The sequence below is a fragment of the Rana temporaria genome, chromosome 5 (genome assembly GCF_905171775.1).
Source record: "Rana temporaria chromosome 5, aRanTem1.1, whole genome shotgun sequence".
NCBI lineage: Eukaryota > Metazoa > Chordata > Amphibia > Anura > Ranidae > Rana > Rana temporaria.
The window spans coordinates 79,648,127-79,675,185 of NC_053493.1; the positions used below are offsets into that span (position 1 = coordinate 79,648,127).

General features: G+C 45.0%; 1 protein-coding gene across 1 annotated transcript in view; it reads right to left on the bottom strand.

The window, feature by feature from the left end:
• The window catches only part of NUB1 (negative regulator of ubiquitin like proteins 1), a 98,523-nt gene that overhangs the window by 53,060 nt on the left and 18,404 nt on the right, over positions 1 to 27,059 (bottom strand). The window contains exons 4-7 of the mRNA XM_040352751.1: positions 18,736 to 18,794; positions 14,658 to 14,728; positions 5,117 to 5,311; positions 1,657 to 1,745 (exon numbers count right to left, since the gene is read on the bottom strand). Coding sequence (XP_040208685.1) covers positions 1,657 to 1,745; positions 5,117 to 5,311; positions 14,658 to 14,728; positions 18,736 to 18,794 — 414 coding nt within the window. The remainder of the gene's footprint in view (positions 1 to 1,656; positions 1,746 to 5,116; positions 5,312 to 14,657; positions 14,729 to 18,735; positions 18,795 to 27,059) is intronic.

Below are 27,059 nucleotides of genomic sequence, written 5' to 3' on the forward strand. Positions count from 1 at the left end.
CTAAGATGGTGGCCGGAAGACTTCCTGTTTCCTGTGACTACCTTGCAGCATTTCAGGGAATCCACAGGGGTATAAATACAGCCTAAACAGTAGTGTCCACAGCTCTCCTGACGACGCAACTAGCGAAACGCGTAGAGGCTGTTTGGACACACACATTGAGGGTGCAGCACACCAGCGCGCACGGACCCCTTGTAGCAATACATGCGGAGCACAGCGGGGCAAGCACACCTCTTAGGACGCCACTTAAATGCTGGTCAGCGGCTTTTAACGGTTGACACTGCCAAAGACACTCAGTGCCGGTCAGAGGCACTTTATATTGTAAGTGTTATATTTTTTTACCTTTTTTAAATAAATACATATTTTAATATACTACACCATGATGAGCCCCTTGTTTTTGAGGAATTGATGACACCTTGTAAAAGGGAAAAGGAGGCAACACCCACTGACCGACAAAGAAAAGACACCACTTTGGAGCCTAATAATATCTGGGGTCTGGTGAGTGTTGATTTTAACCATTGGTGATGGTGGCACATCTTTGTCGGGTGGAAGAGATAGCGGCACTTTCCTGTATACAGCATTACCAACATTGAACCTTGTGTTTGCTGGAACCTATTGTATAAGAGCAAGATTGCCTGTCATTTGGACTATTTTTAAGTGCAGCCAGCACATTTGTATGGTTGTTTGATAATTCTTTCACTTTTATTGATATTTATTTTATTTTGTTCCAATATTGGTTATTGGACAACTCACGGTGCAGTTGGCGTACCGCATATTGGGTTTTTACACACACATATACATACATATATATATATATATATATATATATATATATATATATATATATATATATATATATATATATATATATATATATATATATATATATATATATATATATATAATATATTTTTTTGTAATATCTTTCGTATTGTTTTCACTATTTGGTTGGTCAGTAGCAGCAACAGCCATTTTTCTCATAGAAGCACTGTGGCATATGGATTGTATGCTGACACACTGATCTAGATATATGATTTAAGTTTGGAATCACTGTGTCACATTTGTATGTCTCATATATTTCTTATATGTTTTATTGTTTGTATTCAGGTTATTCACACTTAAGATTGGGTACATTGTGGCCCTGATATTTCACTTATGTCCATATTCCCAGAGATTAAATACCTCTGGATAATTAGATCAGCGCAGTAACATTTTTCTTCTTAGACCACGTGGCATTGCAAACACACCTGAGCTCATCCTTAATTACATGCTAGACGACCGTTCCACTCTAGAGAACAGTAGCGCAGTGATCACCCCGGTACAACCCCTTGAAGCAATATCGGTAAGTTTTGTGACCGATCCTTAAAAAAAAAAAGTGAATTCCTTTTCTAATTATATAAAAAAAAAAAAAAAAAAAAAACAGTGGTGATCAAATACCAACAAAAGGAAGCTCTACTTGACAACACAATTACCTGTTAAAGTAACGCAGTGCAAATAGCAAAAAAAATGGTCTGGTCATGAAGGGGGTAAAATCTTCCCAGAGCGAAGCGTGGTTAAACACGTGCAACATCATATTTGTGTGTTCAGGTTTTGATCAACTTAAAGCATGGGCATAGGTGATCAACAAAACATAATCATTCACTACCAACAATAGTCTACCTTTTTCGCAGCTTTAGGCATATTGATGGAGCGTCCCGTTTGATTTGCAATTTCCAGGTATGGAGCGGTGTCTGGATCCAAGCTCTCGCCTGTAGGAAAACATCAATTGGAATTTAAGATTAGGGTAACTGGTTTCTATGTAAAAAACAGCAAGGCCAAAAACTATACATGTGAAATGAAAGAGCTGGTCACCTTGGCCTCTAGAGCTGGACCGTCTGCCACTAGGGACTCCTGCTATTGTCTGTTTAATACCTATGATAATGTGGATGGTGTCTGAGCTACCTAGGCTGGTTAAATGATTAGTTAATTAGCTCATGTTAATTTATATTTCTGGTTAGAGTTTGTATTTTTTTTTTAGGGCAATATGATCAGGAGGGGGGACCCTCCTCCTCAAGTGTACAAAAGGCTGTATTCTTGTTCGAATAAACATTTCATGTTGCAATGTGTAGCTGAGCTAGTCTCGCCTGGTTTTTAGTTACAATATGTGGCTGTAATACCAGATATCTGATGTTCAGACTGGAGGAGGCTGTGTACTGACGGAAGCATTCAAGTGGAGTGTGCGAGGGGGTTCCATGACAGAGGACCCAGGCTGCCATGTGCAAATCCACTTCACAGAGGGGGCAAGTATAACATGTTAGTAAAAAAAAAAAATTGGATTTTTGTACTCACCGTAAAATCCTTTTCTCTGAATAAGTTCATGGATGGACACAGCAGCATAATCTTGACATTAGGGTATTAGTCTTCTATCAGGAGAGGACTAGGCAGAAACCTGTTAAAGTGTTTAAAACAGCATCAAAACTTTACAGTACCGCCCAGGAGGCAGTCCCTCTGGGAGCAGCAACCAAACAACTTCACCCCCCAAAACAACCAGAGCTCCTCAACGGAGGAGTTGCAACCTTAAAAAGCAAAACCTTGCGGCCGAAGCAAGCATCTGAAGATGCACTTACATCAACCTTGTAAAACTTAGTGAAAGTGTGAACGGATGACCAGGTCGCTGCCTTACACACCTGGGAAACAGACGCATAATGTCGGAAAGCCCAAGAGGCACCCATTGCCTTGGTGGAATGTCCCGTGACAGGAAAGGGAGGCGCCCGCCCTTTTAGGCCATAAGCCTGAATCACGATCTGTGTAATCCACCTAGAGATGGTGGGCGACGAGACCGACATTCCCTTCTTAGGACCAACCACCAATACAAAACAGTGAGTCCGACCTCCGGAACGGAGCAGTAGCAGACAGGTACACCTGCAGAGCTCGGACAACATTCAAGGAATGTAGCGCAGCCTCTTTCGGATGCGATGGAAGTACAATGTCCTCATTAAGATGAAAAGCCGAAAACGACTCTAGGAAGAAACGAGGGTAGCGGGCACAGCATCGCCCTATCCTTGTGGAGGATCAGATAGGGCACCTTGCAAGACAAGGCCGCCAGCTCAGAAACCCATCTGACCGATGTAATCGCCACCAAAAAGGCAACCTTCTGAGAGAGCGTCAAAGGAATCTCTATAATGTTTTCAAAGGGCGGTTTCTGAAGTACTGAGAGGACCAGATTCAAGTCCCACGGAGGTAACGATGGCTGGACCGGAGGAGTCACATGTCGAACCCCCTGCACTAAACGTACTCACCAAAAAGACAGCCAAGGCTGAAATCTGCCCCTTAATGGTACTTAAGGCAAGCTTTTGGTCCACTCCACGCTGTAGCAACAGCAGGATCCTGGAAACCGAATATGCACACGGGCGCCACTTCATCTCCTCACACAGAGATGCAAGCCTTCCAAATACATTTTTCGAGAGGATGACTTCGGTAGAAATTACCGAATCCGACAGGCCTCGGTCCCTTAACTCCTTGCTTTTAATAGCCACGCCGTTAAAACCAGCAACTGTAAAGCAGGATCAAGTATGGGATCTTGCGGCAGAAGGTTCTCTCGCATTGGTAGTCGCCAAGGAACATCCGTTACCAGACGCACTAGATCGGCGTACCAGGGACGCCGAGGCCAATCTGGGGCAGTTAGAATCATCGGAATCCCCTCGGTCTGTACCCTGCGAAGTAGACGAGGGAGAAGCTTTAGCTGTGGAAAGGCATAAAGTAGCCGATACTGCACCCACGGAGCCACCAACGCATCTGTTGCCTACACCCACAGGTCTTTGGACCTGGCCACAAACATCAACTCTTACTGAGTTGAGAGGCCAGGAGAACGACGCCTGGCGTGCCCCATCTTTGGCAAAGGAGCTGAAACACCGGGTGTAGCGACCATTCTCCTTGGTCCAGCACCTGGCGACTTAGGTAGTCCGCTTGCCAGTTTTCTACGCCCGGAATGTATACGGCCGAGAGAGCCGGCACGCTCCGTTTCATCCCACCCCAGGATGTGAGCGACCTCTGATGCTGCAGCCGAGCTTCTTGTTCCTCAACGGTTGACATACGCCACCGCCGCGGCGTTGCCCGACTGGATCCCGACGATGTGGAGAGGTACTGCCTGATCGCCCGAAGCTCCAGCACATTGATCAGCAGGCGGAATTCCTCCTGCATCCAGCAACCTTGTGTTGCCTTAAACACCCCCCCCCAACAGGTCAGACTGGCATCTATTGTGATCACTGTCCAGTGAAAGGGAAGGAACAACTTCCCGGACTGAAGGGTCAGAGATCTCAGCCCCCAGACCAGAGAAGTGGAAAGGAAGGTTGGAAAACCCCCTAATCGACCTCCCCGGGAATGCCCAGTTGTTCCATCCTGCCGAAGCAGGGGGAACTGCTACTTACCCGTCCTGCTGGAAGCATTCCTGACAGATCCATGACCCGAGTGATACGGTGTGGCCGTCGGCCCTGATATGGAGACAGTAATAGCCCGGTCATATGTGTGCCCCGTAGCATGTAGCTCACCGGCCACCCCTAGAGAAATGGGACATGTTGTGGCCGAAACATCGCGTAGCTAGAGGTCTGCACACGCTCGATGGCCGAAACTGGGTAGACTACAAGGATCTAGGGTATCCAGCCTGTCACCCAGTCGGCAGTTGATAGTAGATTTCAGGATGAAAAAAACCTCCAGGACCAATAGGCCACAGGGAGCCATGTCATTCTCCTATGCTAGGCAGAAAAAAAAAAAATGAGCTGCTAAATGCAGGGAGAGGGGTTGTACCAAGAGGGACCGCCTCCTGGGCGATACTGTATAGTTTTGATGTGGTTTAAACACTTTAACATGTTTCTGCCTAGTCCTCTCCTGATAAAAGGCCAATACCCTAATGTCAAGATTATGCTGCTGTGTCTGTCCATGAACGAAAGAGAAAAATACTTTACAATCACTTTAAGCTGACACAGCAATGTAAATAAGAGACGTCTGATACAGCCACTAGAATTCCAGGTAACCTGGAACTTATTATACAGGGTCGACCTGTATATTTGTTTTTAGTTAAAAAAAAAAAAAACACGGACCTGCTAATAAAAATTTATCTCAGCTGATGCAAAACAGAACTTACCACGATCTGCAAGGATTTCCAGCCCTCGCTTTGTACGCATCATCTTCTTCTTCACGCTCTCCTGCTTCTGTGTCTCATCGTCTCGTTCCTTATCCTCATTGTGGACCCTCTTCTTTGCCTCTTCCTCTGTGTAGCTGAATTCCAGGACCAACACCTTGGAATTGTGACCCACTCCTTGTTCTTGCAAAGTTTTATCTAGTAGAAACAGATTTCCTCATGAACCATCTGGTTTATTCTATACCATCAACAAAAGCTACGTTACATTATAGTTGTTGTTTTTTGGGGGGGGGGGGATTGGTGTGGAGGAATATTTATGGTGCCAACATCCTCAAAAGGAAGAGAGCATGTCAACAGTCTGCATCATCATTTTTTAATCATACCATATGGTTGGGATACACCCAGGAGCATTGACTGGCAGCTGGCTCAGATTCTCCCAGAAAGATATGACCCCCCCATTCAACGAGCAATCATACTGCACATAGTTGTATTAAATACTCCTCATGATGTCATTTTTGACAGAACATGCAGGGCGGAGCCAGATGCTGTGACATCACCACTCATGTGGGATGAGCACATTTAAAGATTACCTTTTGTTTTTCACATTGTGACATAAAAGTTTGTGATCGTTTCACAGACTGCACATTGGAGTTTCGCATATTTTTGGCACAGTTTTTCACAAATTATCTTTGCACTTGAGTGTAAGTGTGTTTGTATTAGTGCAGTACTTGATTTTGCATTCAATGTTAATTTACAATATATAACCAATATATATATCCAATATTGTGCCAGCTGCTTTTCTTTGGTCTCCACTAGAACTACAAGCATGGTTTCATTTGTGTACTTTTTTTGTTCACGTACATGTTGGCCTAATTTAAGCCCAATGGAACATTTTCAATGCCGCTATCGCACTCAGAGAAACGCAACCAGATACTTCCCATTTAACAGGGAGAGAAAAAAAAAAAAAAGTCAGAACTTGCAAACTTGGTTAGATATCTCTCCCCCCATTGTTCTTGGGGGACCTCTAATATAAAGAATACCTGTATAATATAATAATAGCCTTGGCCAGGGTTAATCTCCTTGAAAAAGCATGTAAAAACCGTGCTCTAGGCGACTTGCTATTATTTTGCCCACAATCATCCTATTAAAATAAAACAAATGACTGCAGTGTCATTCAAAAAACTGCAAGAAGACATCCCACAGTGCGGCCACAGAGAGGAAGCCAGTGCACATCTGCAAGGCATTAATTTTCACCGCAAGGCACTTTTAGTGGCTTAGATATCAGTTACAGGGTTTCTAGCGAGAATCCTCCTGCCCCGGCTCTGACAGCACTAATGAATAATGTGTGTAGCAGCTTTATAATCAGTTGGTGCTCAGCTGGAACATATTGGGCTCGGTGACAAGCTTGTGACACTGAGAGCAATGTAGAACAAGCAGGTGAAGGGAAACGAATAGCGCGCGGGGGGGGGGGGGGGGGGGGGGGGTTGGAGATGTTATGCGGAGATGGAAATAGAATTTATTATTTCATTTTGTAACAGGTTCAGTACAAAAAACAAAATAAAAATTTGCAGCTGAAGTAAAAAAAAAAAAAAAAAAAGGACTAATGTTTTCATAGTAATACACAAATATTCACACTGGGCAAGTACCAAGGGGCTACTTCTAGTCCAAGATTTATTATTCACTATTAATTTCATCTGCTTACTACATAACCACTTCAGTACTAGAGCGATGGTTTCATTTTCTGCACACATATTGTGTAACCGTTTATCAAGCGCATGTATTCTGGGAAAAAAATATAAATGATTTTTAGACAACATAAACACAAAGTAATACCTAAAAATTGGGTAATATATAAAAAAAGATGGGTTGCATCGATTAAGTGTATACCAAACATGACAAGTCTTAAAATTAAAATTCACCTCCCCCCCATCCCATGCGATCGCAAAAAACAATAGACTGGTCTGAAAAATCTCTATAGGCGAATGCGACGCATTTAAAGCAATTTTAAATCAATAATTTTGTACAGGGAAGCCCCAAACCTCCACTTCTGGGGTTCCCTGCCAGTGCTCCTGGCTCCTCCTCCCCGCCTAGTGCCCCCATAGCAAGCTGCTCAATCCGGATCTGCTCTCTGTGGGCCAGATTCTCAAAAGAGATACGACGTTGTATCTCCGAGTCTGGCCTGTCGTATCTATGCACCTGATTCTTAGAATCAGTTACGCATAGATTTCCCTTAGATCCGACTGGCGTAAGTCTCTTGCAACGTCAGATCGTAACTGCATATTTACGCTGGCCGCTAGGGGCGTGTACGCTGATTTACGCATCAAAATATGTAAATCAGCTAGATACGCGAATTCACAAACGTACGCCTGTCCGACGCAGTAAAGATACGCCGTTTACGTTAGGGTTTTCCAGGAGTAAAGTTACCCCTGCTATATGGTGGCGTAAGTGCGGCGTACCAATGTTAAGTATGGCCCTCGTTCCCGCGTCAAATTTTGTATTTTTTACGTTGTTTGCGTAACTCGTCCGTGAATGGGGCTGGACGTAATTTACGTTCACGTCAAAACCAATACGTCCTTGCGGCGTATTAGGAGCAATGCACACTGGGAGATTTCAACGGACGGCGCATGCGCCGTTCGTGAAAAACATCAATCACGTCGGGTCAAGTTATTAACATAAAATACGCCCCCCTGTTCCAAATTTTAATTAGGCGGGCTTACGCTGGCCTTTTTACGCTACGCTGCAACTTACAGAGCAAGTGCTTTGAGAATACAGCACTTGCCCTTCTAAGTTGCAGAGGCGTAACGTAAATCGGATACGTTACGCCCGCGCTAAGATACGCGGATCTACGAGAATCTGGCCCTGTGTGTTCATTGACACACAGAGCGCAGCTCAGCCCCACTCACTGACTGAGATTGCCAATGGCTCTCGCTGCTGCCTCTCTGTCCAGGGAGAGAAGAAGAGGAAGAGGTCTTGTGCACATCACTGGATCAAGATCGGGGTGAGGCAAGTAGAAGAGGGGAGCTGCATGCAGAAGGTTTGTTTTACCTTAATGCAGAGACTACATAAAAAAAAAAAAAAAACACCTTCTGCCTTTAAAACCACTTTAATGAATAAGTTCAACTTGGGAACATGTTCCATGCTCCAGCCATTTTTAGGTTGGAACATGAAACATGTTCCCACTGCTGTAGCCTCTCCCTGGCCCACTGCCTCTGGTGACAGTGAGCTGGGGATATTCTACCCAAACTCGCTGTCACAATTTAGAAAAAATAAATAAAAATGCAGCTGTGCGGGGCTCAGAATTCAGTTCTCTGAATGGAAGAACTACAAGTACCGACAGCCTTTGCTGCTGTCGGCCTGTAGCCCTCAATGAACTACCAGGGTGCTGTTGAGTGCTCTAGGTAGTTCTTTGTTTCTTCCAGTCATTATGTAACTGCCTGCCCGTACAAGGTATGAGCAGGCAACTTACACTGACAGTCTGCAGGAGCGCTGCATTGTACCCGCAATGGGCAGAAGAGTCCAGAGCATGAACATAAATGTTGAACCGACAGTGGGCAAAGCCTGATGGGGTACTCAGAGAGACTAGTTCCCCATTAGGTCCATAATGGAGCCATAGCCTCTATTCAGGTCAATAGGGGCTTTTGAATCTTCCCACTGCTGTCCTTTGACAATCAAAGACAAGGCAGGTCTGATAAGGAACTAGTCTCAGGCTCCAACTTTACAGCCGCTGTGCCTGTTGGGTGAACATGCAGAATTTTGAGACCAGTTCTCCATCAGGCCCACCTTGCCTGTCATGTACAGTGGATGGCAGTAGGTGGATTTCAAGCCGCCATTAACTGAACAGCATCTATAGATCCACTTACTGCCATCCACTGTAGAGGATCCGACGGGGAACCAGTCGCTCAGTTCCTCATCAGAGTCTGCCCACCTGTAGTTTAAATCTCCTCGCCCATGTGCCTGTCAGTGTGGTGGCACAGAGGCTGGGGAGGGGGCACACTGGGGAAGGAGGGTCCAATGTGGACACGCCTCCATCAATGCCGGCATTAACAGATTCATATACTGCCTCTGACAGGTACATGAATTGGGCGCCACAACAGAATTCGGAGTGGTGTCCATGACACCCTTTATGAATTTCCCAGATGGTTGTCTATACCAATTCCATGACTCCTTCCCGCTTTGTTACCGTCACAGATGAGCTAGCACCTGCTACCTATATTTATAGCAAAACATTCCTGAGAAACTGGATAATAAGAGTCTCAAGCAAGAATCCCATTATTTTGAATCAATTTTAACTGGCTTAGCCTCTAATCAGTCATCTGACACCTCCAGTCCCAGGGAGGTAATTGATTCCATGAACCATGTGAAATTCTGTACACATATGATCCACTGGAAAATTGCAAACAGACAATACAAGGTCTTTCAACCCTGTGAAATATAAGGTTAGTCAAGAAGAAAAAAAAATTATATATATGAAAGCAGCAATGTCTGCTCAACAGACACAAGTAAAAAAGGCTGAGATCAACGTGAAATAATACAAAGTGAAAACTTGGGTAAAGTTCCTATTATACATGTTACAGCTCCATCTAGTGGACAAAGAAGACAAAGCAAGAAATGTTAAGCAGTCTGCATTGACCACCAAGTAAAGAATGTAATTGAATAGAAGGCACCATTTATAAAACTTGTACTCCTTTTTGCACCCACAGGCCCCCCAAAAATCATAACTTTTGACGCATCCCCACTTAAATGTGATTTCAGGGAGTGATATGCTGTGGGGATGAGGTAACAAAAAATTGAAGGATTAAGAACCTTATGATGCCTTCTATTCAATACTACCAGTACAGGTGTGCTTTAACCACTTAAGCCCCAGACCATTTTGCTGGCCAAAGACCAGGCCACTTTTTTGCGATTCGGCACTGCGTCGCTTTAACTGACAATTGCACGGTCGTGCGATGTGGCTCCAAAACAAAATTGGCGTCCTTTTTTTCCCCACAAATAGAGCTTTCCTTTAGTGGTATATGATCACCTCTGCAGTTTTTATTTTTTGCGCTATAAACAAAAATAGAGTGATGAAGTGACGAATCAAAAAAAAAAAAAAAGGGACATCAATTTTGCTTTGGAGTCACATGACTGCGCATTCCCTTAAGAGATTATATATATATATATTTATTTATATTAAAAAAAAAAAAAACACATGTTTTTTTCCCCCAGTTTAGGTCGATGCGTATTCTTCGAGAATATGGCATTTTTATTATTATAATTTTTTTTTACTAGCAATGGTGGCGATCTGTGATTTTTATCCTGACTGCGACATCATGGCGGACACATCCGACACTTTTGACACATTTTTGGGACCATTGTCAGGCTGTGTGTGACAGGACAGTGAACACTGCTTCTGGTTACAAGAAGCTCTGTACACTGTCCTGTCACTAGGAAGACTGGGGAAATGCTTGTTTACATAAGCATTTTCCCGTTCTTCCTCACAGTCACACGATCGCAGGTATGCCCGGACATCGAGTCCGTGGGATCCGCGGTCGGAGTCACAGAGCTTGCGGCGGGGACGCCGTAAACAATGGCGCCATCTATCTCATTATATATATATATATATATATATATATATATATATATATATATATATATATATATATATATATATATATATATATATATATATATATATATATACACATACATACATACATATATACACACACACACACACACACACACACACACACACACGTTCTTTTGCCTGCCAGTGCCATGCTGCAGATATATTTGCGTGCGGCAAGCGGTTAAAACAAACATGTTATACTTACCTGCTATGTATAATGGTTTTGCACAGAGCAGCATCCTTTTCTCGGGTCCCCGACGGCACTTCTGGCCCCTCCCTTCTGCCCCCATAGCAAGCAGCTTGCTATGGAGACACTTGTGTGGTCACTCCTGAGCTCGGCTCCCTCCTCACTGGCTGCGATTGACAGCAGCAAGAGCCAATGGCTCCGGCTGATGTGTCAGAGTCAATGAGGAGAGAGAGAGCGCGAGGACTCATCTCTTGTGCAAATTGCTGGATTGGGTCCATGTAGGGGGGGGGGGGGCAATTTTTTAATTCTGCCTTTACAACCCCTTTAAAAATAACCTGTCCTGTGAGAAATATACAGGCTGACACTCTGGACATGCACAATATTGCCAAAAGTATTGGGACACCTGCTTTTACACACACACATGAATTTAATGGCATCCCAGTCTTCTTCCGTAGGGTTCAACATTGAGTTGGCCTACCCTTTGCAGCTCCAACTCTTCTGGGAAGGTGGTTAGGCGTGTGTCTATGGGAATGTTTGACCATTCTTCCAGAAGTGCATTTGTCAGGCACTGATGTGGATGAGAAGGCCTGGCTCGCAGTCTCCAATTCATCCCAAAGGTGTTCTATCGAGTTGAGGTCAAGACCTCAAGTTCATGTGCGTGTGAAGCAGTGTTAATTTCGTCGACAAACATTTTAGTCGACTAAAATACGACTAAAACTATAATGCCATTTTAGTCAAGAGACTTAAGCCTCATACACACGGTCGGACTTCAAACAAACTTTTCCGTGGATTTTTGTGGGAAGGGCGATGGCCGTGAACTTGGCATGCATACACACTGGAGGATTTTTTCAGCAAACTTTCCCAAAATAATGTGTTTTTCTGCTCTTTACCACCACCCTTTGGTCAACTTCTGCTATTGTTGTTTGATTTTAACATTGGTTCTGAGCATGCGTGTTTGCACTTTGGACAAAAGTCTGATGGACTTCTGTACACACGGTCGGACTTTGCTCCGTAGGACTTTTGTTGCCGAAAAGTTTGTCCGTTTGCAGAGCAAACTTTTGTCCGATGAAAACGAAAAAAAGTTTAAGCGTACACACTGTCGGATTTTTTTTGAAAACCTTGGGATTTTGAAGTCTGATCAATAGCCAGATTCAGAGAGGTTTACGCCGGCGTATCAGTAGATATGCCGTCGTAACTCTGAATCTGCGCCGTCCTAAATTTAAGTGTATGCTCAAATTGAGATACACTTAAATCTAGCTAAGATATGACCGCGGGCGCCGTCGTATCTTAGCTGTCTATTTAGGCCGGCCACTAGGGGCGTGTACGCCGATTTACGCCTAGAATGCGTAAATCAGCGAGATACGCCTATTCACGAACGTACGCTTGCCCGTCGCAGTAAAGATACACCGTTTATGTAAGGCGTTTTCAGGCGTAAAGTTAGTCCAACAAAAAGCTGGCCCAGCCAATGTTAAGTATGGACCTCATTTCCGCATCGAATTTTGTAATTTTTACGTTGTTTGCTTAAGTCGTCCGTGAATAGGGCTGGGCGCCATTTACGTTCACGTCAAAACCAATAAGTCTTTGCGGCGTAATTTGGAGCATGCGCACTGGGATATGTCCACGGACGGCGCATGCGCCGTTCGTAAAAAAACGCCAATCACGTCGGGTCACGGTTCATTTGCATAAAACACGCCCACCTCTTCACAATTTGAATTAGGCGCGCTTACGCCGGCACATTTACGCTACGCCGCCGTAACTTAGGACGCAAGTGCTTTGTAAATACAGCACTTGCCTCTCTAACTTACGGCGGCGTAGCGTATATGCGATACGCTACGCCTGCCTAACGTTAGGCTCTCGTACCTGAATCTAGCTACATGTGTATGGGGCTTAAGACTAAAACTAAATTAAAATTTGGACTTCAAAATTAACACTGGTCTGTAGTAAATGTTCATACCTCAATACCATAAATAACAGATTACATTTTTCACTCCAGCAGTATATAATTCGTTTGGAAATTGTAGAGAAATGTTAACTAATGCATTACAATTTAATTACACCCATTAGATTTTAGACGACTAAAATGTACTGGAGATTTAGTCCACTAAATACGACTTAAACAATTGCAGAAGACTAAAATTGGACTAAAACTAAAATGCCATTTTAGTCCTAATATTAAAACTAAATCGAAATTTGCTGCCAAAATTAACACTGGTGTGAAGGCATGAATCCCATTACTTTTGACAATATAGTGTACCTTGTGAAAATGCTAGCTGCCTGGCAGCTTTGCTGTCCCAGTGGCTTCCTTAGTTACTGATCCCTGACAAATAGGGAAATTTGGAGTTCTTACTTCTAGCTAAAATTTTTGGGAGGTGTCTCAGGTGATACAAAGAGATGAAACATATCCTCCTACATAAGTTTATCAGCAGCCCTCTCTTCTCTACAGCCTTCTAAAACGCACAGATCAGAGGCTTTTTCTGTGCTCCAGCAGACAGGGGGCAGGGATCGAATGTCACACACTGCACAGCATAGAGCTGGGAGCACAGTGCAATCAGAGTCTTGAGTCACCTCCACCACCACTACACCGTCTCATAGGGACATGTGCACAGTTGAGGATGTCAAAGGCCTTCTGTGTACTGGAGAATGGGGGGGCGCATCTCCTGAGGTCCTGTGGTGTCAAGATAATCTGTCAGAAGTGACAAATGCAGATAGCAAAGGGAACAAAGGAGATGGAAATCACGCTAGGTGCTTTGGATTGAGGCAAGTACACACTATAGAGGGATCTGCTTTGTTCATTTTTCATTTCAGAGGTTTACAAAATCGCTTTAGGTCTCTTATCCACTTTCACCCTGCTGACTGGAGAGTAAAGGAGTATCAGCACACTGCTAAGATTATCCTTCTCCCCCTCCTGTAAGCAATGTAACATTCAATAGAGACCAATTGTCACCCAACTTTATCAGTCCTAGACAATGTGCACACATGGGTTATGGGGAAAATAATAATATAAAAATGCTAGTTGTTTTAGGTATTTATACCAGAATTTGTATAGTTTATTCAGATGATGGATTTTAAAGGCTTGATAAGGGAAATCTGTGAGTGAGGAAGCCATCAGCCTTGGGTGTGTGTGCAATCTCCCTAAATCTGAAAGTTTGGGAAACCCGACCCTCGGGTAGTCTGATAATCATACATGAGAGAACCAAGGCCCCTTTCACACTGGGGCGGAAGGTGCGCTGACGGTATAGCAGCTCTATTTTTAGCAGCACAATACCGTCGGAATTGCAACAGTATTCGCCCGCTAGAGGTGCAGTTTTAAACCCCACTAGCGGTCGAAGAAGGATTAATACCACCGTCAATGCGCCTCTGCAGAGGCGCATTATCGGCTGCATAGCCGCGGTGTCCCATGGTTTTCAATGGGAAGGAGCGGTAAACACACCGCTCCTTCACCGCGCCAAAGATGCGGCTAGCAGGACTTTTGGGGTGGTCCTGCTAGCGCACCGCCTCAGTGTGAAAGCACTCGGGCTTTCACACTGAGACTGCAGGGCAGGACTTTTTCAAGGGCTATTTTTAGCGCTAAACCGTCTGAAAAAATCCTAAGTGTGAAAGGGGCCTTAAGGTTACACATGGCTTGTTTAATCTGTAGGGTAAAGTATGTTACATAAGTATTTTTTATTTTTAAGAACAGTTAGAAGATCTGTAAATGGAAAATAAATCAATCACGGATGCAAGTTCAGTATATGAAAAGTTACACTTACCAGTTTCAAGCTGTTTCTTGTTGGAAATAATTTTTATGCAACTTTCTTGTAATCCATATGTTTGTGCTATTCTGTGACAGGCGAAAAAAAAAAAAAAAAAAAAAAAAGACTAAGATCAGATGCTCACCAGTGATTAATAAAGACTACGGTACTTTCTCAAAGCGGTATTAAAACCAAAAAATTAACATTATGCAGCTTACCAATCATTAGATGTGGTGGCTGCATTTGTTTTTTTTTTTTTTAGGCTTGATTCACATTAGTGCAATGCAACTTTGATCGGATTTCAGATGTGATTATGTAGAGCGACTTATTTGCAATTTTAACACGATTTTTAAGCCTGTGTATTTTTAATGTGACTTTATGGTTGTGTGTTTTACTACTATTACTTTTGAGGGACCAAGGACTGGCCGAGGAACAGAGTTCAGGGTATTAAAAAAAAAAAAAAAAAAACACACAAACACACACCAAAAACAAACATGTTGCTTTTATAAGATACATGCAATTTCTGTGCGTTTCCATTGACGTCTATGAGGCCAAAAATCAAGGTGGAATCATACAAGTAGGGAAATGTACAAAATCATGCCGTGTTGAGTTTTACATAAACCTACCCCATGGAAAAATATGGATCTATTTTAATCTGCTAGAATCGGTCCACTGGATTTTTTTTTAACCAACATAGTGAGTGGGATCACACAGAGAACTGTAGTTTTGTCTGTGTAAAAGAAATCTGTGAGTAGAAATGATATCCTAAGCTGTGATTAGCTCCCCTTCAGCCTGCTACCCACTAGAGCAGGGATATGCAATTAGTGGACCTTCAGCTGTTGCAGAACTACAAATCCCATGAGGCATAGCAAGACTCTGACAGCCACAAGCAGGACACCCAGAGGCATGATGGGACTTGTAGTTTTGCAACAGCTGGAGGTCCGCTAATTGCATATCCCTGCACTAGAGTAGCACACAGCTACACGGCTCTTTATCTGCTCTATACAGAAAAAAAAAAAGAAGGGAGCATAGATGTCCGTATCCGCTTGGCAGGCTCAGCTGTAGCCTATGGGGCAGATCCACATAGAAATAGATGGGCGCAGCGTATGCGAGATACGCTACGCCGCTGTAACTTACTTTTGGCCAGGTCGAATCCCCAAAGAATTCGCGCCGTAAGTTACGGCGGCGTAGTGCATCTCTGGCGGCGGAATTCAAATCGGCAATTAGGGGGCGTGTTTCATTTAAATGAAGCGCGTCCCCGCGCCGAATGAACTGCACATGCTCCGTTTCTAAATTTCCCGCCGTGCATTGTGCTAAATGACATCGCAACAATGTCATTTTCTTTAACTTAGACGTGAATTACGTCCATCCCGATTCACGGACGACTTACGCCCAAAAAAATAAAATAATTCAAATTAAAAACACGGGAACGACGGCCATACTTAACATGGCAGATCTAACTATACGCAAAGAAATACCAGCTTTAACTATACGCCGGAAAAAGCCGACTAGAGACGCCGTAAAAAATGTGCCGGCCGCTCGTACGTTCGTGGATCGTCGGAAATAGCTAATTTGCATACCCGACGCGGAAAACGACGTGAACGCCACCCAGCGGACGCCGAAGTATTGCATCTAAGATCCGAAGGCGTACGAGGACGTACACCTGTCGGATCTAACCCAGATGCCATTGTATCTTGGTTTGAGGATTCAAACCAAAGATAAGACGCGGGAAATTTAAAAGTACGCCGGCGTATCAGTAGACACGCCGGCGTACTCGCTCTGTGGATCTGCCCCTGTGTGTCCTACACCATGCAAGCAAAAACAGTTCACACGAGGCAGTGCAAATATTATATTATTTTAACAGTGAGAAACAGAACAAAAATATCCAGAAAAAACGCATTTCAAAAAAGTTATACCCATATGATTTGCATTTTAATGGAGGTGAAAAAAGTATTTGACCCCCTTTGCAAAACATGACTTGGTGGCAAAACCCTTGTTGGCAATCAGAGGTCAGACGTTTCTTGTAGTTGGCCACACATCTCCGGAGGGATTTTATTCCACTCCTCTTTGCAGATCTTCTCCAAGTCATTAAGGTTTCGAGGCTGATGTTTGGCAACTCGAACCTTCAGTTCCAGCCATATATATTTTCTATGGGATTAAGGTCTGGAGACTGGCTAGGCCACTCAAGGACCTTAATGTGCTTCTTCTTGAGCCACTCCTTTGTTGCCTTGGCTGTGCGTTTTGGGTCATTGTCATGCCGGAATACCCATCCACTACCCATTTTCAATGCCCTGGCTGAGGGAAGGAAATTCTTACACAAGATTTGACAGTACATGGCCCCGTCCATTGTTCCTTTGATGCGGTGAAGTTGTCCTGTCCCTTTAGTAGAAAAAACGCACCCAAGGCATAATGTTTCCACCTCCATGTTTGACGGTGGAGATGGTGCTCTTCGGGTCACAGGCAGAATTCCTCCTCCTCCAAACACGGCAAATTGAGTTAATGCCAAAGAGCTTGATTTTGAGCTCATCTCACCACAGCACTTTCACCCAGTTCTCCTCTGAATCATTCAGATGTTCATTAGAAAGCCTCAGACGAGGTCTGTACATGAGCTTTCTTGAGCAGGGGGACCTTGTAGGTGCTGCAGGATTTCAGTCCTTCAAGGCATAGTGTGTTACCAATTCTTTTCTTGGTGACTATGGTCCCAGCTGCCTTGAGATTGACAAGATTCTCCCGTATAGTTCTGGGCTGATTCTTCATCATTCTCAAGATCATTAAAACTCCACAAGGTGAGATCTTGCATGGAGCCCCACACCGAGGGAGACTGACAGTTATTTTGTGTTTCTTCCATGTGTAAATCATCGCACCAACTGTTGTCATCCTCTCACCAAGCTGCTGGGCGATGGTCTTGTAGCCCATTCCAGCCTTGTGCAAGTCAACAATCTTGTCTCCGACATCCTTGGACAGGTCTTTGGTCTCGGCCATGGTGGAGAGAATGGAATCTGATTGATTGCTTCTGTGGACATGTCACTTTTATACAGGTAACAAGCTGAGGTTAGGAGCACTCCCTTTAAAGAGGGAGTAAAGCCTATAATAATAATAAAAAAAATACTCGCCTCAGATCGAAGCCCTCACAGCCGTCCTCGTACACCGCTCGGGCAGCCGTCATGTGTCATGCGATTGACTTCTGGGTATCGCGGCTCCGGTGCTGTGATTAGCTGGAGCCGCGATGACGTTACTCCAGCGTGCGGGAGCCGCCAGTCTCGGCCTCCATTAGGAACGGTGCCCGTGATAGAGAGATTATATATATATATATATAATCTCTCTCTCTATCTAATCTATCTATCCCCCCCCCCCCAATCACCTACAGGTAAGCCTTAATCTAGTCTTACCTGTAGGTAAAAGTGGTTGTAACGGGTGCTCCTAATCTCAGCTTGTTACCTGTATAGAAGACACGGGGAGCCAGAAATCTTGCTGATTGATTGGGTATTTGATCCCCTATTTCACTCATTAAAATGCAAATCAAATTTATAACTTTTTTTAAACGCTTTTTTCTGGTTATTTGTTGTTATTCTGTCCCTCGCTGTTAAAATAAACCTACCATTAAAATTATAGGACTGCAAATTTTTTGGTCAGTGGAAAACATACAACAATCAGGAGGGGGATTGGAAATCAAATACCCCCCCCTCACTGTATCTATACACTGTAGTCAGCTGGGTAAGGTACTGCACACATGCCAGTCGGTTACATGGACTTCAATGGGCTCCAAGTACATAGAAAGACCTATAAGTAAAGCAGTAAAGTCCATCCAGCTGACTATTCTTTGAGCCGTACAATAGCAGGACACCTATAAATGAGCAAAGAAAAAAAAAAAACTATATAGTTGTGCCACCTGGATCAATGTACCATCAATGTTCTGTACTTTTCTTTGCTAGTATGTGGGCAAGGGGGACCTTTAGCAGGAACAACATTTTTTTTTTTTTTTTTTTTACTTTAAACTATATAAGTAATATAAAATCTTTGTAGCTTGACATGAGATACAAATGACTATAAAATATTAGAACATGTAGATGTCCAAAGACCCTAAACCTATACTTACTGACACTTTAGCTCCTTCCCTGTTACAGTCAGGCAGGTTTCTATGTAGTTCTTGGATCCCTTAAAAAATTAAAAAAAAAAAAAAAAAAAAAAAAAAAATTACCCCAAGATTATGCCTTTACTCAATTTGTTACATTAAACAATTTATGCACATCAAGCAAACCTAGAAAGCAGGCACCCAGAAGTGTCTTCACATACCTGTATATAGCTTCCAGAGAGGCACACCTACTTCTACAGTTTCTCCATTTACAGACCCATGAAGTTTCAGCTCTTCAGTACTGTAGGTACTTCTTTCTGATTTAGTTTCACTTTCTTAATGCGGTATGAATTTCCCAGACTTTCTGGCTCAGCTTTACCATCCAACATTCCATTGTACTCCGTAGGACCGCTTTCGTGGTCAATAGGAGCGCTCTATTTCCAGCACCAGTTGGTGGAGCTTAGCCAGCAAAAGGGAACTAAATCAGCCAGAAAACACAAAAAGCATTTCTAGCTAAAAAAAAAAAAAAAAAAAAAAAAAAAAAAACGGAGTTAGGCTTACCGGTAACTCTGTTTCTAGGAGTCTTCCAGGACAGCCTCTTGAGACCTTGGGCTCCTCCCTCCGGGACAGGAAACACGTACACCCTTTTCTTTAAAGGGCGGTCCTCTAGATCTCCTCCTCAGTTTACCCGAGAAACACCAGAAGATCCTGAAAGACATAGTCAACTAACACATCGTTAGATCATTTTATATCTTCACCACAATTACAGTCCCTTAACAGACACCGGGTGGGAAAAACTCTGGCTGTCCTGGAAGACTCCTAGAAACAGAGTTACCGGTAAGCCTAACTCCGGTTTTTCTCTAGTCGTCTTCCAGGACAGCCTCTTGAGATGACAAGCAAGAACTTACTGGTTTTTAGGGTGGGACTACTGTCTGGAGGACCCTTCGTCCAAAGGCCTGATCCTTGTCTGACAGCAGGTCCAACCGGTAGTGTCTTGCAAAGGTTGAGTAAGATGTCCAGGCTGCCGCCTTACAGATCTCTTCCGGGGACGCTCCTGCTCTTTCTGCCCAGGAAACCGCCACTGCCCGAGTAGAATGTGCTTTAACTGTAGGTGGTTCCCTACCCCCTAACGTATATGCTTCTACAATCAACATCCTGAGCCATCTGGCAATAGAGGATTTTGATGTTCTGTGACCCTTGCGGGCACCTGAGAAGTTAACAAAAAGTGAGTCACATAATCTAAATTCTTTTGTGACTTCTAAGTAAAATAAAAGACTTCTTTTAACATCCAAAAAGGACAAAAATTCCCCTTCATCATCTTCTGAAGAGGAAAGCAGGGTTGGTAGGACAATGTCCTGTGTCCTATGAAAGGTAGAGGCTACCTTGGGTAGGAAGCTAGGATCCGTCCTAAGAACTATCCTATCGTCAAATACAGATAGGAAGGGCTCCCTAATAGAGAGGGCCTGAAGATCGCTGACTCTCCTGGCTGAGGCTATGGCCACTAGAAAAACTGTTTTAAGGGTAACATGTTTCAGAGAAGACTCTTCCAGCGGTTCAAAAGGTTTGTTAGTAAGAGCCTTTAGTACCAAGGACAGATCCCAAGAGGGACAGGCTCTAATCCTAGTTGGATTAGATCTTGTCAGACTTTTAAAAAAGTTTTTGACGAAGCGATCCTGTTGGAGAGGTACATCCAAAAAAATACTTAAGGCAGCCGCCTGTACTTTGAGAGTGCTGACTGATAAGCCTAAGTCCGCACCTGCCTGCAAAAATTCTAGCACTACTGTGATGTCAGAATGATCCATTCCTTGCTGTATTTTCCAGGAATTGAATTTTTTCCACACCTTAGAGTATATCGCTCTAGTTACAGGTTTGCGACACCCTGAGAGAGTCGTGACCACTTTGTCCGAAAAACCCCGTGCTTTCAATAGTTGCTCTTCAGAAACCATGCAGTTAGTTTCAGGTTCTTTATCTGAGGATGAAGAACTGGGCCTATAGATAGTAGATTTACTTTTTCTGGAAGTGTCCAAGGTGGATACAGGGCCAGCCTCCACAGGCTGGCGAACCATGGCCTCTTGGGCCAGAAAGGCGTGATCAGAATCAGATCCGCTGGTTCCCTGAGAAATTTTTGAATTACCCTGGGAATCAACCTCACTGGAGGGAATGCGTATGCCAGGCTGAAATGTCAAGGATGTGAGAAGGCATCTATCCCCTTCGCTTTGTCTTGTGGGTGAATGGAAAAATATGTTGTAACCTTCCTGTTCTCCTTTGCTGCGAACAGGTCCACCTCTGGTAGTCCCCAGAGTGAGACTATCTGGTAGAACGTCTCCTGGTCTAGAGACCACTCGTCCTGACATACTACCTGTCTGCTGAGGAAATCTGCCAGGGTATTCAGTGAGCCCTTTAAGTGGACAGCTGAAAGGTGTACCAGATTTTTCTCTGCCCAGATCAAGATCTGTGTAGCTGTTGCCTGGAGGGCTGGGCTCCTTGTGCCTCCTTGCTTGTTTATATAAGCTACTGTGGCAGCGTTGTCCGTCCTGATTTGTAGATGCTGACCCACTAGATAGCCGTTCTAAAAGCCATTCAGGGCTTCAAGTGCTATCAGTTCTTTTTGGTTTGATGACCGAAAAACCTCCGAGGACGACCACTGACCCTGGGTCCAAACTTCTCCCAGGTGGGCTCCCCAACCCCCCCTGCTGGCATCGGTGGTCATTACCAGAGCCACTGGCAGATCCCAGAGAAGACCCTTGTCCAGGTTTTCTCTGGCTCTCCACCACCATAGGTTTCTTTGAATGCTCTTTGGGATAGGTATTGTGAGGTCCAAATCCTCCTTCCTGCCACTCCAAAGTTTGAGCATATGTGCCTGGAGAGGACGCGAATGAAATCTGGCCCAGGGTACCGCCGGAAAACAGGCCGACATCAGACCCAGAACTCGCATAACTTGCCTTATGCTGATCTCCTGATTCGTCTGGAGAAAAGCAACCGCCTGATCCAGTTTGAGAATTTTTTCCTGGGGAAGGAAAATCTTCTTTTCTACTGAGGATATTCTGTATCCCAGGTACATCACCTCCTGTGATGGTATCATCTGCGATTTTTCTTCGTTGACCAGCCAACCCAGGGAACGCAGGAAAGACAGGGCTACCTTCAGGTCGCTCTCTAACTGATGACCAGACTGGGCTATGAACAACAGATCGTCTAGGTAAGGCACTATTGTTACTCCTTGGAGTCTCAGTGGTGCCAGGGCTTCTGCTAGGACTTTGGTAAAAATCCTTGGCGAGGAAGACAGGCCAAAGGGGAGGGCCCTGAATTGCAGATGTTTGGTAGCAGAACCCAGTCTTACCGCTAGACGCAGGAATTTTTGGCATTCCTGACGGATCGGAATGTGTAAATATGCGTCCCGTAAGTCCACGGTGGCCATATAACACTTTGGGAAGATCAGACTGGTGACTGAAAAAAGAGATTTTTAATACAGCTTACCTGTAAAATCTTTTTCTTGGAGTACATCACGGGACACAGAGCGGCATTCATTACTATATGGGTTATATGGAGTACCTTCAGGTGTAGACACTGGCAATCTCAAACAGGAAATGCCCCTCCCTATATAACCCCCTCCCATAGGAGGAGTACCTCAGTTTTGTAGCAAGCAGTATGCCTCCCAAAATGGTCCTCAAAAAAGAGGGGTGGGAGCTCTGTGTCCCGTGATGTACTCCAAGAAAAAGATTTTACAGGTAAGCTGTATTAAAAATCTCTTTTTCTTTATCGTACATCACGGGACACAGAGCGGCATTCATTACTATATGGGATGTCCCAAAGCAATGCTTACAATGAGGGGAGGGAGAACATCTCCAAGACAAAAGGATTTAATTTAGAGATATACTCAAATCATAATAAATCCAACTTAGTTGAGAAAAATAATTTTAAATTTTAAATTTAACTCAAAAAAGAGGAGCCCCCGGAATCCGAGGGTCTCAAACTGCAGCCTGCAGCACTGCCTGCCCGAAGGCAGTATCAGTATTCCTTCTTACGTCCAACTTGTAGAATTTTGTAAACGTGTGGACAGAAGACCAGGTTGCCGCCTTGCAAACTTGAGCCATAGAGATCTGGTGGTGTGCTGCCCAGGAGGCGCCCATGGCTCTAGTAGAATGAGCCTTTAATGATACTGGAGGAGGCAACCCTTTCAAGCCGTAGGCCTGAGTGATTAATTGCTTAATCCACCTAGAAATGGTGGACTTTGCAGCTGCCTGCCCCTTCTTGGGCCCATCCGGTAGAATGAACAGCACATCTGTTTTCCGGATCTTCTTTGTAGCTTTAAGATAGGCCTTCATGGCCCTGACAATATCCAAGGTATGCAGCAACCCTTCCTTTCTGGAAGTAGGTTTAGGGAAGAAGGATGGTAATACCAAATCCTGGTTCAAATGAAAACTGGATATGACCTTCGGTAGGAAGGAAGGATGAGGGCGGAGAACGACCCTGTCCTTATGAAAAACAAGATATGGTTCCTTACAGGATAAGGCCGCTAGCTCCGAAACTCTTCTTGCGGAAACTATGGCAACCAAAAATACTAACTTCCTTGTCAGTAGAACCAAAGGAATTTCAGCCAACGGCTCAAACGGTTGTTTCTGTAAACTTGACAGAACAAGATTTAAATCCCACGGACAAAGCGGGGATTTAACTGGAGGTCTAATACGTAAGACCCCTTGAAGGAAGGTCTTAACCAGCGAGTGGGTGGCCAGCGGCCGCTGAAACCACACTGACAGAGCAGAAATCTGTCCTTTGATTGTGCTTAATGCCAATCCTTTATCCACTCCTAGCTGGAGAAAACTTAATACTCTATCGATGGTAAATTTGCGAGAAAGCCATCGCTTGGACTCACACCAGCCTACATAGGCCTTCCAGACCCTGTAATAAATCACCCTAGAGACCGGTTTCCTGGCTCTGATTAGGGTAGAGACTACTTTCTGAGACAGACCTCTACCCCTGAGAATCAGGGATTCAGCTTCCAGGCCGTCAAATTTAGATGCCGTAAGGCAGGGTGGAGGATCGGACCTTGCGATAGCAGGTCTGGCCGTAGAGGAAGAGTCCAAGGGTCTCCCACTACCATCTTTAGGATGAGTGAGTACCATGCCCTTCTGGGCCATGCTGGAGCTACCAGGATGACTGGTATGTGTTCCACCCGGATCCTGCGCAGCAGGCGGGGTAGTAACTGGAGCGGGGGAAACGCATAAAGAAGTTTGAACTGATGCCAAGGGCAAACCAACGCATCGGTTCCGCAGGCCATCGGATCCCTTGAGCGGGATATGAACCTGTCTAGTTTCTTGTTGAGTCTCGATGCCATGATATCCACGTCCGGCACTCCCCCATCTTTGGCAGAGTGCTTGAAAGACTTGTGGATGCAGAGACCATTCCCCCGGCCATAGAGTCTGGCGGCTTAAGAAGTCCGCCTGAAAGTTGTCCACTCCTGGAATGAATATTGCCGATATGCAGGGCACATGCGCCTCTGCCCATAGGAGAATCAAGCTCACCTCTCTCTGAGCGGCTTGACTCCTGGTTCCCCCTTGGTGATTTATGTATGCCACGACCGTGGCATTGTCTGATTGAATTCTCACCGGGAACCCCTGCAATTTTGACGTCCAAGCCCTGAGGGCTAGTCGAGCAGCTCTGAGCTCCAAGATGTTGATGGGCAACTGCTTCTCTGGCTTTGCCCAAGTACCTTGGCGAGTGCAACCATCCAAAATTGCTCCCCAGCCCGTCAGGCTGGCGTCTGTGGTCACTATCTTCCAAGCCACTGGGCTGAAAGACTTCCCCTTCAGTAGATTCTGAGGGTCTAACCACCAACACAGACTTTGTCGGACTCTTGATAAGAGCGGCAACGGGATATCCAAGGCCTGTGGCCTTCTGCTCCATGCTGACAGGATGGCTGCCTGTAGGATGCGAGTGTGGCTCTGGGCGTATGGTACCGCCTCGAACGTGGCCACCATCTTGCCTAGTAACCTCATACATAGGCGAATAGTCGGTTCTTTCTTGCTTAGAACCAGTAGGATTAATTCCTTGATGGCTTTTACCTTCCTCAGAGGTAGGAACACTCCTTGTTGTTCTGTGTCTAATCTCATGCCGAGATATTCCAACTGCCTTGTGGGCTGGAAAGCTGACTTTTCTCGATTTAGGACCCAGCCGAACCTCTCGAGGTATTGGACCGTGAGGGCCACTGCTCGCTCCAAGCCGGGAGACGAGTGGTCTATGACTAGGAGGTCGTCCAGGTATGCTAGGATCGTGACCCCTTGGATCCTTAGCTTGGCTAGGATCGGAGCTAGGACCTTCGTGAACACCCGGGGGGCCGTAGCCAACCCGAAGGGAAGCGCCACGAATTGGAAGTGACGCGAAGCCACCATGAAGCGTAGATATCTTTGATGTGGCTGATAAATTGGAACATGAAGGTAGGCATCCTTTATGTCTATGGACGCCATGAAGTCGTCCTTCTGGAGTGTGGCAGCTGCTGACCGCACGGATTCCATCCGAAATGAGCGGATCTTTAGATATGCATTTACCATTTTTAGGTCCAAAATTGGCCTGACATCTCCATTGGATTTTGGGATGATGAATAGGTTGGAGTAGAAACCCAGCCCCTGTTCCAGGACTGGCCGGAATCCGAGGCGGATCGTTTGGAATCCTCGACTCCTGGAAATGAGGAGGAGGAAACCTTAGGAAATCTAATTTGTAGCCTGTGGCCACGGAAGACCGTACCCACTCGTCGGGAATGCTGGCTTCCCAAATCTCTGAAAAGAGTCGCAGCCTTCCCCCCACCTTCGTGGGTGGGGGCGCCCCTTCATAAGGTTGGCTTGGGGGCTGGTTTTGCTGGTTTGCGAAACCACTGCCTTTTGCCTCTAACAGCCTGTCCTTGTGATTTGCTGTTGAAGCCGAAGTTTGCTTTTGCAGGAGGCCGTCGATACTGCTTGGCATTAGAGGGCCCCTGCCCAGGGGAATACTGTCGTTTAAACGCAGGCCCCTGAACCTTCTTCTTAGTTGGCAAGAGAGTACTCTTGCCGTTTGAAATGGTCTGAATGTATTTATCTAGGTCTTCTCCGAAGAGTCGTCCTCCATGGAAGGGGAACCCTACCAGGAGCTTCTTGCATGGGGGCTCAGCCTCCCAGCCTTTTAACCATAAGAGTCTTCTCATATGGATAAGGGATAACGATAAACGTGACGCTTGCTGGATAGAATCCTTGATTGCGTCTACCGTAAAACATATGGCCTTAGGGACATCCGAAAATTCTTCTGCCTGCTGGGCAGGAATAAGTTTAAGCATCTGCTTAAATTGATCCGATAATGCTTGAGCGACCCCAATCGCAGCCACAGCTGGCTGTACTACTGCCCCTGCAGTAGTGAAGGAGTTCTTAAGTAGTGCTTCCAAGCGCTTATCAACTGGATCCTTGAACACCTGTATGTTTTCTACAGGGCATGTTAACGATTTGTTAACACATGAGATGGCTGCGTCCACTGCAGGAGTAGCCCATCTTTTGGAAAATTTTTCTTCCATAGGATATAGGACAGAGAACTTCTTAGGTGGTAAGAAGATCTTATCTGGCTTGTTCCAATCTTGGAACAAAACTCCCTCTAATAGAGGATGGATCGGAAACACAGCATTGCTTTGAGGCGCCCTCAGTGAGCCCAAAGCTGAAACCGTCGATACCTGGAGATCTGGTACTGGCAAGTTGAATGCCCTATGGACCAAGTCCGACAATCCTTGAATCCACCAGCTCTCCCTCAGGGAGACTGCCCCAGACTCCTCTGTATCCGGATCTTCGATCCCTGAACCTACTTGGTCCTTGTCCAAGAGGTCGTCCAATTCCCCTGAGGAAAGGACCTCCTCTTCTGAGGGTCCGCGCTCGGGCGACGGAGATCTATTCCGCTTACTGCCCCGCATAGCTGCGGCTATCATTTTACCCATGCTTTTCTGCATCTCTTTTAAAGAGGTGAGTAATACCTCCTCCGTGACCATCTTAGGGTTGGACTGACCCGCGTCAGCTCCAGCCCCAGATCCCGATGGCCCCAAGGCTCCCTGTGGGGAAAGCAGCGGCATAGCTTTGTCCGAGACCTCAGACTCTCTGGGGGAATCCCCACCTCTTGTACCCTTGTTTTTTGATGCCATGGTACAATACCGAGGTACACCTGCTACTTATTGGTACCTGGGACTTATAAATAGTTAAATGCCCAAACACCTGTTTGGGGGATAAAAAATGCTTCCTCTCCCCTAGATGACACTTTTTTTTTTTTTTTTCAAATCTAGGAAAGAAAAAACATTCTGTCCCCCTGAGTAGTATTGCAAGAAAAACTATGAGATGGAAAAGAAACAG